This window comes from Lonchura striata, chromosome 1 (assembly GCF_046129695.1).
Source record: "Lonchura striata isolate bLonStr1 chromosome 1, bLonStr1.mat, whole genome shotgun sequence".
In the NCBI taxonomy this organism is placed as follows: domain Eukaryota; kingdom Metazoa; phylum Chordata; class Aves; order Passeriformes; family Estrildidae; genus Lonchura; species Lonchura striata.
The window spans coordinates 52760399-52772610 of record NC_134603.1 but is presented as its reverse complement, the minus strand read 5'-3'; the positions used below and the strand labels follow the sequence as shown (position 1 = coordinate 52772610).

Sequence of the window (12212 nt, the reverse complement as noted above, 5' to 3'; positions counted from 1 at the left end):
GGATAATTATTTGCATTAAAATATGTTTAAGTCCTACTGACAGCACCAAGAAAACTCAAATGTAATGAATTGGCAGAAGTGTCAGAAAATGTTTACTTTTAAAAGACTTAAAAGGCAAAGTTCATCTCTAACGTCGATGTAGCAGAAAAAATTCCAATATTCTATCTTGCCTAAAGATAAGTATCCTTTCAAAACATTTCAAAACATAGGTTTTTAAAACAAATACTAGTAGATTAATTACAAGAGTATAATTTAAACCAACTGAAATTAATCCACTGATTTAAAGCAAGAAACCTTAATCTGCATGCTTCATGTAATAGCTGGCATGCTTACAACCAGAGGTAGCTCCGGTCCAAGAAATTATTACAAGTTTCCAATGTAAAAGGCAATATGAACTTGAAACTGTGTTGTACAAATGACATTCTCCTCCTGACTCTTTTTAAAGAGAAGGCCCTGAAACTTGAATGGAATCTCTTTAACTACAGCAAAACAAATTATGTGACCAGGGTGCAGAACAAAACAATAAACATTTTGTGGAAACTTTTAGCAGTTAACTGCAAATGTGCATTACCTTTTATCTGCTTTATAACACCTTTTATCTGCTTTATAATACCTTTTATCTGCTTTATAACAGCCCTATTTATATTTATTATAAAGAGCTTCTTATATCCTCAGAGGAAAAAAATTGTTCATAATACCTTTTGGTTTTTAACCTATCTATTTCAGTATATGCAAGGTATACATGGAGTCTTCTGTTCACACTATTTAGCTTGTTCTCTGTTCCTCAGCTCAGGTTCTCAGGTTGCTACCTTCTGCAAACAAAATATCCTGTCTGTGTATGCAGTCTTTGTTGACATTAAAAGAGGTAATCCGCTGTTGACAATAAGTACAAGCCATGGATGAAGCTATGGAGGTGATGAAAAAAACAAGCAAAGGTCTAAGCTCAACATGGTTACAGAAAGAGAAGCTGTGATCTCATCAGGTGCTGAAGAAAGGGGAATGTAGCTCTTTGCTGCTGTGCAGATGAACACTCACTTCTTTAGAACACCAAATAATGACACTAATATTATTTGAGTAGGTGATAATCTCTGTTCCCTAGGTTTCCACTGGCTTCAGTGACAAGGTGCATACATGTGATGATTTATCTATGATCTGTACACTTTTATTATGGTCACTGAAGTAAAAACCAAAGATTCTCCCTGATAGTAAACATACTACTTTTGCAGAACACTCAAAAATGGCAAAATCACAAATAAACCTGCGATCTTTGTCTTAAGAGATTAAAGAATTAATTGATAATAAAGACAATTCTGAAACATACTCAGCTATGTCTACCTTTTCTCTAGCTGTGATGGAAAATCTGTTTTAATGTAGTTTATAAATAGTGCAATTCATAAAAAATTTCAATATCCTTCTTCTGAAAACTGCCACTTTTGAAAGTCTGAAATGTCATCATCCTTTGACTAAATGTGTCTTCATTAAGAGTGTGGTTACTTTTTTGCACTTATTTACATTTACTTCCATTATGATTCAGTTTGATTTACACATAAGTGGAAAAACAAGTGAATTTCTTGTCATCATTTGATGTTAATCTCAAATCTTTATATATAAACTGCTTGGTAATTAAATCTTCTACTGAGATTTCAGTGCACCTCAACAGCAGTAGTAAAAACGACAAGAACTTTTGCTGCTTGCCTTAAAATAGATTGAGAATCAGGATCAGTTTGTGATTTTGGCCAGGCTACTACACCTCTGTCAAGCATCATCATAGGGATCAGTGCTACTCCATTGGCCATTTTTCCAAGCTTTACCTCCTAGGGTGGCACAGGACTGCTGCTACCTCTGCACTGCAGGATTGCTTTTAGAAGATACCTGTCAGCAGCCACAGTTGCGAAGGAATTCAAAACAGTATACCCCAAAAGCAACTTTAAAATAAATCTATGTCCTTCACAGGTCTGTGGCCAGGACAACAGTAGTACAGGCTTTAACCTATTGATTCTGCCTTTCTTTAATTCAAAATTAGGATGTACACTGAAAAATACTTGATGAACAAAAATATTCTAATGTTCAGAAATTATCCTCTAATACATTTCTGGTTCTGTGAGGAGAATCAGTCACTCCTACTTAAAATGATAATTCAAGTTAGTCTTCCTGTTGCCATCAACTCTAATATCCAAATTTAGATGTAAAAATATTTTTATCTTAATAAAATGGAACATAAGTATATGAACTTTTCATCTCAAAATGTAGCAAAAAAAGGCAGAATGTGACATTTAGTATTAACAATTTACAGTAGTTGACTAGATGCTGGACTGACTGTAAAAAACACCTCTAATTAATTTGTATTAATAGGTACAAAACTTGGAAGAAATACCAGAAAATGTCAACAGGTTTGGAGACCACAGAAATAACTTAAGCTTTACTTAGCAGCAGAAATAATAATAATAAAGAACCATATCTTTCCAGTTTCACAATGAAAGTCTCTGTGATGATAATAATTAAGTCAGGCTGGATAAAGTGTGAATACCACCTCACTATCTGGGAAGTCAGACTCACAGTATAAGACAACAAACATTTAATTTGGTGTTACAATGATGATGTAATACTTAATGTAACATTGAACTTTATTCACAGGCACCATTGTTCACAAGACTTCCTCAATTAACTGCCTTTTCAGAATGGAATTAATTATTTTACACTGTACGAAAAAAAATATACACTAAAAAATGCAAAATACTTGTGAAAACAGGGAACCTTTTCCAGATATTTCAAAGTTGAATCTGTTCTTAAAAATACTGAGACAGGAAGGGTTTGAAACAAAATTTATTATCTGCATCTTCAATTTTTTCTGAATACAACTCCTATTTATTAACTTTGGATCATTTGTGATAATGTACAGGATTTCCTATGGCTCCCAATCCCAGTATTTCTACTGCTAACTCCTGGGGGCCTAAGTAGATCCCTGAGCTCCTTTCCTGGGATACAAATTTAATTCTTTACTTCTCATTGGTATAAACTGTTGTGGGTCAGCGAGTTTGGAACAAGGGATGGAAGAAATATGTTACACTTTTATTACAGAATACTTTGTTTTATTCTTGAACATCAGTTTTTTTGTCCAAAGCAAACACCATCCCAAACACAAACTATGTATTTTAAGCAAGAAATCCTGACCTTCACAGAAGAGCTGTATTTCATACACAAACCAATCCAATTTTAAGCTCAATTTGTTTTCTGTAAAGTCAGAATATTTATTAAGGAGATAAAATAAAGGAATTTAAGAAAACCATGGTAGAGTTTTATAATTTTACAGTTCCAGTATATATTATACATTTGAGAAGTTCAGACGTTCTGAGATTTGTTGATTTGGGGTTTTTTTCCTTTTTTTTTTTTCCCTCCCAAACTGTCCTATATTTGTTTGTAGTATGATCCAAGTTGCAGTCTTGTATTTTTGAAACTACACAGTCAATATAATAACTGATTATTTCTGAAAGCACTACTGGATTGATTGATCCATCAAAAGCAAATGTACTGCTTACAAACAAGTAACAGCAGAACAAGTAACACTGAAGTATTTTTTTGATTTCATGTATGAAATGCTTGTAACTTTAACACTGACTAATCAGAACATTAAGGAGTCAGTTTGCTGATTTAATGAAAAGCAGAAAACTTAAGCCACATCTGCATGCAAACAGGTATTTCATATGGAAGAAGAGCTATTGCTGAGCTTTAGCAGAATCTGCTCTTCACATGCAAAGAGCTCAAATTCAGTATCTGCTGTTAATGCATAGTGTACAGCATGAAAAAAACTGCTACCACAATAAAAAATTTCATGGGCTACCTGATTGCTTCTTGTCCCTAACATCTCTACTTTTCAACATCAGTTCTGACAATTTTAACCTCTGTATGAAGACTAAGGAGGTGCCAGCAGCTGTAACAGCCAATGTGTTTTCAGCTGTCCTTCTCTGTCAGCCTTCTTCATTAGCTCTTCAGGTGTTATTAATTCAGGGCAGTAATAAGGTTGCCAGACCAACACAACTTTATTGTTGTTTGGCCTTTCAAAAACCTTCTGTGTTTGTTTAAATATGAAAATATGTGTTTATGTAAATATGAAAATCTACCAATTCACAGAACACCACAAATTACTTCATTTTTTAAAGTCTAATTGATTTTAAAAAGTTAATATTGATGTTACTATTGAGTAATGTTAAGTACTGCAATCACAGGTAGTTATGAAAACCTGTGTTCATTCTATCCAAAATGGTAAAAGTCCAAAAGTAAAAATTTGGATAGAAAATAAAATCAAGTGAAGCTATTTGAGTGGCAATATTCTCTGCATTCTCTCTTTTACATTATTTTCAGGTAAAACGTTGTATATTTTCACATTTACAAAAAAGATGGGAAAATGTAATGTGATGCTATTTTGTAACTCCTTTGGGCTGTATGAAAGGGACACATAAACAATTTGTGGTCAAATAAAGTTACAGCATTAACTTTATAACCTAAGCAGGTTTAACTATGTATAAACCATACTTATAATTTTTTTTTTAATCCAGGATAAAGACTTTCTACAGCCCCACACTACACTTCACCTAAGCAAGATTTTCAGTTGCTTCAAACATTGAGATGCACACTGTGAAAAACAGCCACCTCCAGGCATCAACACAAGATTGAATTTGAATACCAGTTATCAGAAAAATTTGAAATGCTTAACAAAATTCTGTGTAACTTCAAATTCTGAGCAAAAGGATTTTTCTTTATCATGTCTTTATAATATGGATATGATGCCCTGATTTTTAAAAAGAAAACCTGATGGAAAATTAAAGTCATCAGCTAGAACTCAAATTGCAATATTTGAAAATGTAAAGCAAACCGCAGACCTGATTAATCTAAAGTACTTTCCCTGTCAATGCCCACATTAACATTTCATTCTTAACAGCTAAATTAAAGATCTTGCCTGACTAATAAAATAGCTTTAAAAATTGTATTTAAAACTCACACACTAAAATCAGCACAAGTGACTGCATCCACACAACTTAGGAAGTTTCCAAAAAATACTTTGCCTCCCTAAAACATTCTTTGCAAAGGAAGATGAATCTTCTGAAAACTCTCCCTGCTCCCTAAAACCTGTGAAGTGTTTACACATTCTCTACTAAGCAGACGATTTATGTCCACTGTTAACTGGTTTGCATGACCAAACACTTGACAATGCAGCCCAGGGATAGGTGACCATTACCTGCTATAAACCTACACAAAACTGACCAGATGAGCCTACACAAAACTGATCAGATGAGCTTCATTCAAGACATGTTTTATGCAAAGCAACTTCATTTGGCTACATTTTTGGGGAAGACAAGGGGTAAAGGAATTATACACTGAGCAGCTCTGAAGTTCCCAGAAAATTCAAAAACTTTAATAAAGACAACTGACCTTGAGTAAACACACACTTGGATAATACACCACAGCTACCAGCACAATATGGCTTTAACATGTTCACCCTGATTCACAAAGGACAAAATAAATCCCCATCAATAAAGGATTAAAATTGCCATGGGTCAATTCCTGTTAACTTCAGCAAATATCAACACATTGCCAAAAATAAAAAAATCCTTTTCGATAGAGCATGTATGCTACAATTCCAGTGTTGAAGCACTTCCGCTGATTCTACCTTTGAGCAAAGATAATGTCTTATCTGGTCAAACAAAAATTTATCTTGATCCCTGTCACAACTTCAAGAAAGAAAATACAGTGGACATTTGACTTATTTCTATTTATCAATTTTGTAAAAACTCCAGATCTAATTCTCATGATTTACACAATTAGAATACATCAGTCAGCCAGGAAATACTTTGCAAAAATTGTACAGTCTTTTATAAAAGTAATGTAAGACTATGTAAAAATTATAAAACAAGTCCAGAAAGCCTTCAATTTTTTTACCAACTACAAGAACCATCAAGGTAGCATAACCAAACCATATAAATAGTGATTTTTTTAAAGTAAGTAAAACTCTTGCGGGGGGCACTCCACAGACTCTTAATGCAATGTTAAAACACTGTAAAGAGAAAACCATTTGTTTTAAAATTTGTACCACTGCTAAATAAAATATTCTGCTTATATTTTAGAGGTATGTAATTTAAAAAACCAGGCAAACAAAGACCCAGAATATTTTAGTCTAAATAGGAAGTCCTCATCTTTATTCAAGTTCCTGGAATTTCAGTCACAAATTGCAATTATGAGTATGATTTCACCCACAGGAAATCAGTATTTTCATATCCACTTATTTTAAGGATAATTCTCACAATTAAATGTGTATTAATTAATTTGTATGCAATTTAAGAATGCCTGTCCAAGCACACCCAATATGTCACAAATATGCTCAGATTAGCACCCCAGGAGTATTGGTCAGATTGTGCCATCAGTGAAGTTTCTGCATGTCATCAGGGATTTCTCCTTAAAGACTCCTGATAAGGTGCAGTCATTTTCTCACATTTGGCATGCAATGTAGCTGAAATCCATCTTCAACTAACACACATCGATTTTTATTACAAAGATTACATGGCTAATGTCATCCAAAAAAATGACACATCTGTAATTCAAATTGCAACACTAAGGGTCTTTAACAACTCATCACCATTCATACAGTCACAAACCCTAAAGCTGCCTCTTCCCTCACTCAAAGAAGGGTAACTTTTGTCACTCTGTAGAATGTGCCAAAATGTGCCACAGAGCAGCCCGTGTCCCTTCACATCTATTTTGAAGTAAGGACGATTAGCCCTAAAATCCTGTGTGTCTACTGCTAAACACTTGGTTTGGGCTCAGAAGGCCTTACTCCATACATCAGCTATTAATTACAGAATCAGTAATGCTTAGCAGAGGCTGACTGACTGATTACTATCCAAGTATTTATTTTTATATCTGTCCTTATCCAAAAATACTAAATGGGTCAAAATTTATTTCAGCTGGAAACCTAATTTTACTTTATCATTGGCTTAAACTGGAGTAAAATCAAGCCCTGAAGCACAATAGCATTTTTTTTCAATCTGCCTTGCTCACAAATTCTCCTGGAGATAAATAACATTCTAAACCTAGAAAAACTTAAAAGCCCCAAAAAATCTTGGCATACTTTACATTTTACAAATATTAAACATAAGAATTGAGCTGAGATGAAAACCAAAGGGAAAATATGAATGTGACACAGAAATATATTTACTTCTAAATCAGCATTAGATTGCTCTTCTTCTTTTAAACTTGTAACAACCTTTTAAATATTTTTTAAAATTAGGACTAATAATTGACACTATTTAAATAACATGATGGTATTTTCAGAAAACCTATTTAATTAAAAACCACTTATTAATATTTTTGTTTTAAACCAAAATGGACTTTGAATTGAGATTTCAAATGAATTATTAATTGTTTCAAAGTCCACTGGGTCCTATTCTCTTCCTCTCCAAGAAGGTTAAATTTTCCTCTATATAAAATACCAAGCCATGAGTCAAATTTGACTAGATATAGCCAGCTTCTGTGAAAAAGGAGAAAATCTGAAAGCAATAATAAAATCAAAATATCTCCAGCCCTATGAAAAGTCCAGTTTAGCCTACTTTTATCCCAGAAACTCAAAAGAACATATGTACTATAGGGAACTGCAAAGTACATGTATCACCATTTCTTAACTCATCTAAGGATTAAAATGCAAGAAAAAAAAATCCACATAACATGAGCAACAAATAACTCAGAATTGTAATGCCTGCATAAGATAAATACTTCATGTCAAGCTCACATTCCATTTCTAAAAAGAGTTTCTCATTTCCACTAACTTACATCCACCAATTGAACAATTATGCAATATGTGGGTGTACCTTGCAGTAGGTTTTTTTTTTAACATCTGCATTCTGTGTTAAATTCTAACTGTACAAGATGTCTGATAATTTTTCTTTATCTTGAACCTTCAAAGTGGTAGGTTTACCAGAGACAAAACCACACATCAGAGAATATGAGTCATATAGTAAAGAATTACTCTCCCCTTCTCCCCTTTGCGCCCTGAAGCTATAATAACCTAAAGACACTCTATTGTAAATGGCTTCTTCAGCAGTATTCGATAGCATGTACAACTCACAATCATTTAGCCAACAAATGAAGATATTTTTAAGTCCTCACTGTATCCATAACAAATTGCTTTCAGTACCATTTTAAGGCAAATTCAAACGTGCTACAGCAAAAATAAAATTCAGAATGTCTATGCACTTGCTTTCTTGTCATGCATAAAATATGAAACATTCTATACATGTGCCTATAAATAATAACATAAAAAGATAAAAATAATGTACGATGCCTATGTAAGTTAATCTGAAAAGTATCTCTCATTTGTATACAAAAGATCAGCCTCCACGCAGAAGTCCCACATTGATTCCATATCAAATTAAGGCAACATTTACATACAAGCAAACCACCGTTCATGCCAACTACAATACATGAGGAAGCAGAGCACCTCACTTGACCACTGCTTACGCAGGATTCCACTTGGAAGTGCTGTAAGTATGGGAAACAACACTGAGGCCACTCTAGACTTTTATTTTCTTTTATATCCTTTTCTGCAGGTAGACAGTTAACTCCTCAGACTAACATCCTGCATCTAATTCCACATAGGAAATCAGCTTTCAACAAAGTCTTATTTGATGTGTCAATATGTAAGATTGCATCAGAAAATCTGAAGAGAACTAAATGCAGAGGCAGCATTTAGAAACATTAGCACATAAATCCATAACAACACAGAACTACTACCACTAAAACCTTGCACCACTAAAACAGGTGCAACAACCACAGTCTTGTAAGAAAGTTAACAGAGGTGATGCTGGCATAAGATCTTTCTATGACCACCTTCCAAAAAGTAAATAATCCCAATGTTTCAGTAAATCCAAGTGAAGCAATATATTCCTCCTCGAAGCAGAATAAATCAGCGGTGTCCATTCTTACCTGTGTATAGTCAAAGTCAGAAAGAGGAGCTATACTCTTGATGTAGTCCATTCGAAATTGGTTTTCTGGGTTGGCCAATGGAACTGGGGGTATTAAAGTGCTCATAGCTGAAACTATAGTCTAGAATTGGATAAAACAAAAAAACAAACACATTAATCTGGATACAGGATCAATAGAAGATAATCCAATCTGATCAGCAAAATGGGATTTCTCTCATCACAATCTTGGAAAGAATAATCCTTATAATTTCCAGTACAAACAAGCATGTAAGAACAGTATAAAGTGTGTTCTTACCACAATCGCATCTTTAACGTTTTTCCGAATATCCAGTATTTTCTGTTTCTTTTCTCTGCATTAAAACAAAAATATTAACACTTTGATTTTTTTCTTCCAAAGTAGTTCAGTCACTTGCATTTAATTTTTTTCACTGATTGCTTGTTTATCTGTTCTTCAAACATCAAAACATACTAACAGTAAAAAAAAAAAAAGGCAAGACAAATGCATTTTGCCCTTATCCATTTTCTTGCATAGTATGAAGAGCAGTGCACATTAATCCCTAATATACTTTTTAAATCATTCAATCACAGCCAAAGCTTCCCCTGATAGAACTGGAAGTCATTCTTTTATTTCTACAGCATATTGTAAACATGCTCTAAATTAACAACACATAGGTGAAGGCCAACAAATATCTAAAATGCATGCTATGGATTAATAATGATTTCTGGCAAAGAGTTCTTTAGAGAGAAAATGATGTAGCCTCACAAAACAGGAGAATTTCTAACGAATAGCCAAAATTAGTTTCAGTTTTATGCTAACCCCAGAACCGGAAAAACAGCACACAGTGTCATCTGATTATGATTTGACATGTATTTTTATATTGCAGACAGATGCAATATTTGGTTATTTGCTTCTATGTAAAAAGTAGTCGCCATATTGTTGCTACACAGGGGCCTGTCAAGCGCTGCAGTAGCAACAGTGTAAAATACAGTAAAGGGGCCAGAAGGAGAAAATGCAAACATACAATAGCAGCAATTTCCTTATTCTCACTCCCCTCCCTCCCTCGAAACACGGTGTCATGCCACCAAAACATAGGGGATGAGAGGAGAAATTTCCTAGCGTACTGTGTGTTAACCTGTTTCCAACATTTAAGGAAAAATAAGTCACAAAGTGTCAATAATTCTTACTCTGAATTAAATCCATTGACATGTAGGATTCGCATTTGTTTCACAATAGTGCTTTTTCCTGACTCACCAGCCCCTAAAAGAGAAAGAAGGAAAGGGAGAACATTGTGATACACAGTTCAGGCTAGGTGGTCGGAGAGTTTTTTTGGTGGGCTTTTTTTCCTGTTTTTTTTATTTTTATTTTTTTTTTTTTTGACGCGACAGCATCTCCCACCTCGGCAGCATTTCTGTATGTGTGCATCCATGTGGCTCAGGCGCTGAGCTCGATCTGTGGACGCCTCGCTTATTGCTCAATACAGCAGCCTACATTTTCCATAGCCAAGGCGCTCGCCGCATCTCCCCTCTCGGCTGCGCCCGCCGCCCCTTCGGGCTGGGGCTGCTGCCCCCTCCTCGCCCTGCTCGCCCCGGCCCCCACCTCTGCCGCTTCCTCCTTACCCAGCAGCAGCAAGCGGTGTGTCGCTTTATAAGCCAGCCTCTCTTTCTGCAACTGCTTCTCTATTTTTTTGTTGGCTTCTCGCTGCGCTTTCTCATCGATACGCTGATCCTCCGTTTTGCTGTTGCCCAAACACCCCATAGCCGCTGCTCAGGGTGGATGTCAAATCGCTGCCTTCTCAGATTTAGTATTTACAAGGGGGAGGGAGTGGAGGGGAGGCAGAAGACAAGTCTTTATATCCGTGTGTATCCCTGCGACGGTTTCTCTCCGCTTCTTCCCACCCGGCTCGCTCACATAAAATGGTCTCTGGCCGCTTTCCGATCGCAGCGGAGTTGGCTGCTTCGCTCCCCACCAGAGATGCGGAGAGCAGGCGGCAGAGGTAACCCTGCCCCGGCGGGGAGGGGGTGGGGGGAGAAAGCTGTGCAAAAATGCCTAACATGCAACGAGAGGGAGAAAAGGGCTCCTCCTGGAAACCAGCCGGGTGCCGCTCTCCGCTCTCCCTCCCCACCGCGCACACAATCCCTATATTTCTCTGTAAAGGTCTATTTTTGTCTTCCTAACTCAGCACTGCCTCTTTCTGCGAGACCAGGAAACAGCCCCGCTACCAGCCCTACGCGCAGGGAAGCCGAAGGAGAAAGGTAAAAGCCGGACGGATCTACCTGGATCCTGCGGGGCCGGGGCCAGGCGGCGCCGCGGGGTCCGCGCCCCCCGCCCCGGGCCGCCCCGCCCGCCCCGCCCGGCGGCCCCGGGCCCGGGCGCGCTGCTGCCGCCAAAACCCGGAGCTGGCATCGCCGCCGCGGGACCGCGGCCTCCGGACCCTCGCCCGCGGCCTGCCGCAGGGGCAGGGAGCCGCGGGGACCCGGGGGGGCTTTTCCCGACCTTTCCCCGCGTTCCTGGCGGTACTGGGGGAGCCCGGCCGCTCTCCCAGAGCGAGGGTTGGCACTCCTGGGTCTAGAATCCCACGCTGGCACAGGTGATGGCTGCCATCGTGACTGACCTGCGGCAGCAGCAGCCAGCCCCAGGGTGTGGGACCGGCCGGGGTCTGCCCGTGTGAGCCCCGACACACAGAGCACGCGTATGCACAAACACCCTGCCTCGACTTCTTAACCAACAAAATATCCCTTTCCACACAGGTAGTCACGGCAGCACATGGGCCTTTTTTCAATATTCCAAACTGCATTGGCTGAACCAGAAAATGACGCTGTCCAAACAGCTCACGATAACGTGTAATCTCAACACGATAATATGCATGTCTAATATCACTACAACAACAAATGTCGACAAGAAACCGTATCTCCGTTCCTTCATTTGCCTCCATTTTAGATCCTAAAATGAAACTTCAAGCTAGACAACCCTATAGATATTCATTTTTGCTTCAAACCTCTTGCCTTGCAAACTGGCACCTCAGTGCAAAAGCAGCAATACAGCACCTGGCTCATCCTAAACTCCCCCTGCATAGAAACCACCTGCACTGTTCAGACGTGATGCTTGATACATTGAGACACAAGAAGACTAGAAAAGGAATGGACGTTACTCTGCAGTCCCCAAATACTTTCAGCTTTTATCTCCAAATAGTATTAGTCCCCAACTTTCAAAGATGGCTTACTGAAAACTTAGTATTTTGACAG

The 12212-nt window shown here is 37.5% G+C and overlaps 1 protein-coding gene and 1 long non-coding RNA gene across 3 annotated transcripts in view; one reads left to right on the top strand and one right to left on the bottom strand.

The window, feature by feature from the left end:
* The window catches only part of GNAL (G protein subunit alpha L), a 178568-nt gene that overhangs the window by 102157 nt on the left and 64199 nt on the right, over positions 1–12212 (bottom strand). Inside the window, exons 1-4 of one of the 2 annotated variants that reach the window (XM_021527781.3) lie at positions 10587–10942; positions 10155–10227; positions 9265–9319; positions 8971–9090 (exon numbers count right to left, since the gene is read on the bottom strand). In XM_021527781.3, coding sequence (XP_021383456.1) covers positions 8971–9090; positions 9265–9319; positions 10155–10227; positions 10587–10725 — 387 coding nt within the window. In that variant the 5' untranslated portion in view covers positions 10726–10942. Of the gene's footprint in view, positions 1–8970; positions 9091–9264; positions 9320–10154; positions 10228–10586; positions 10943–12212 lie in introns of those variants that run through there. The other variant, XM_031503998.2, reaches the window with a different exon arrangement.
* LOC144246514 (uncharacterized) overlaps positions 11028–12212 on the top strand; it is a 41027-nt gene continuing 39842 nt past the window's right edge. The window contains exon 1 of the long non-coding RNA XR_013340218.1: positions 11028–11222. This is a non-coding gene — a long non-coding RNA (uncharacterized LOC144246514). The remainder of the gene's footprint in view (positions 11223–12212) is intronic.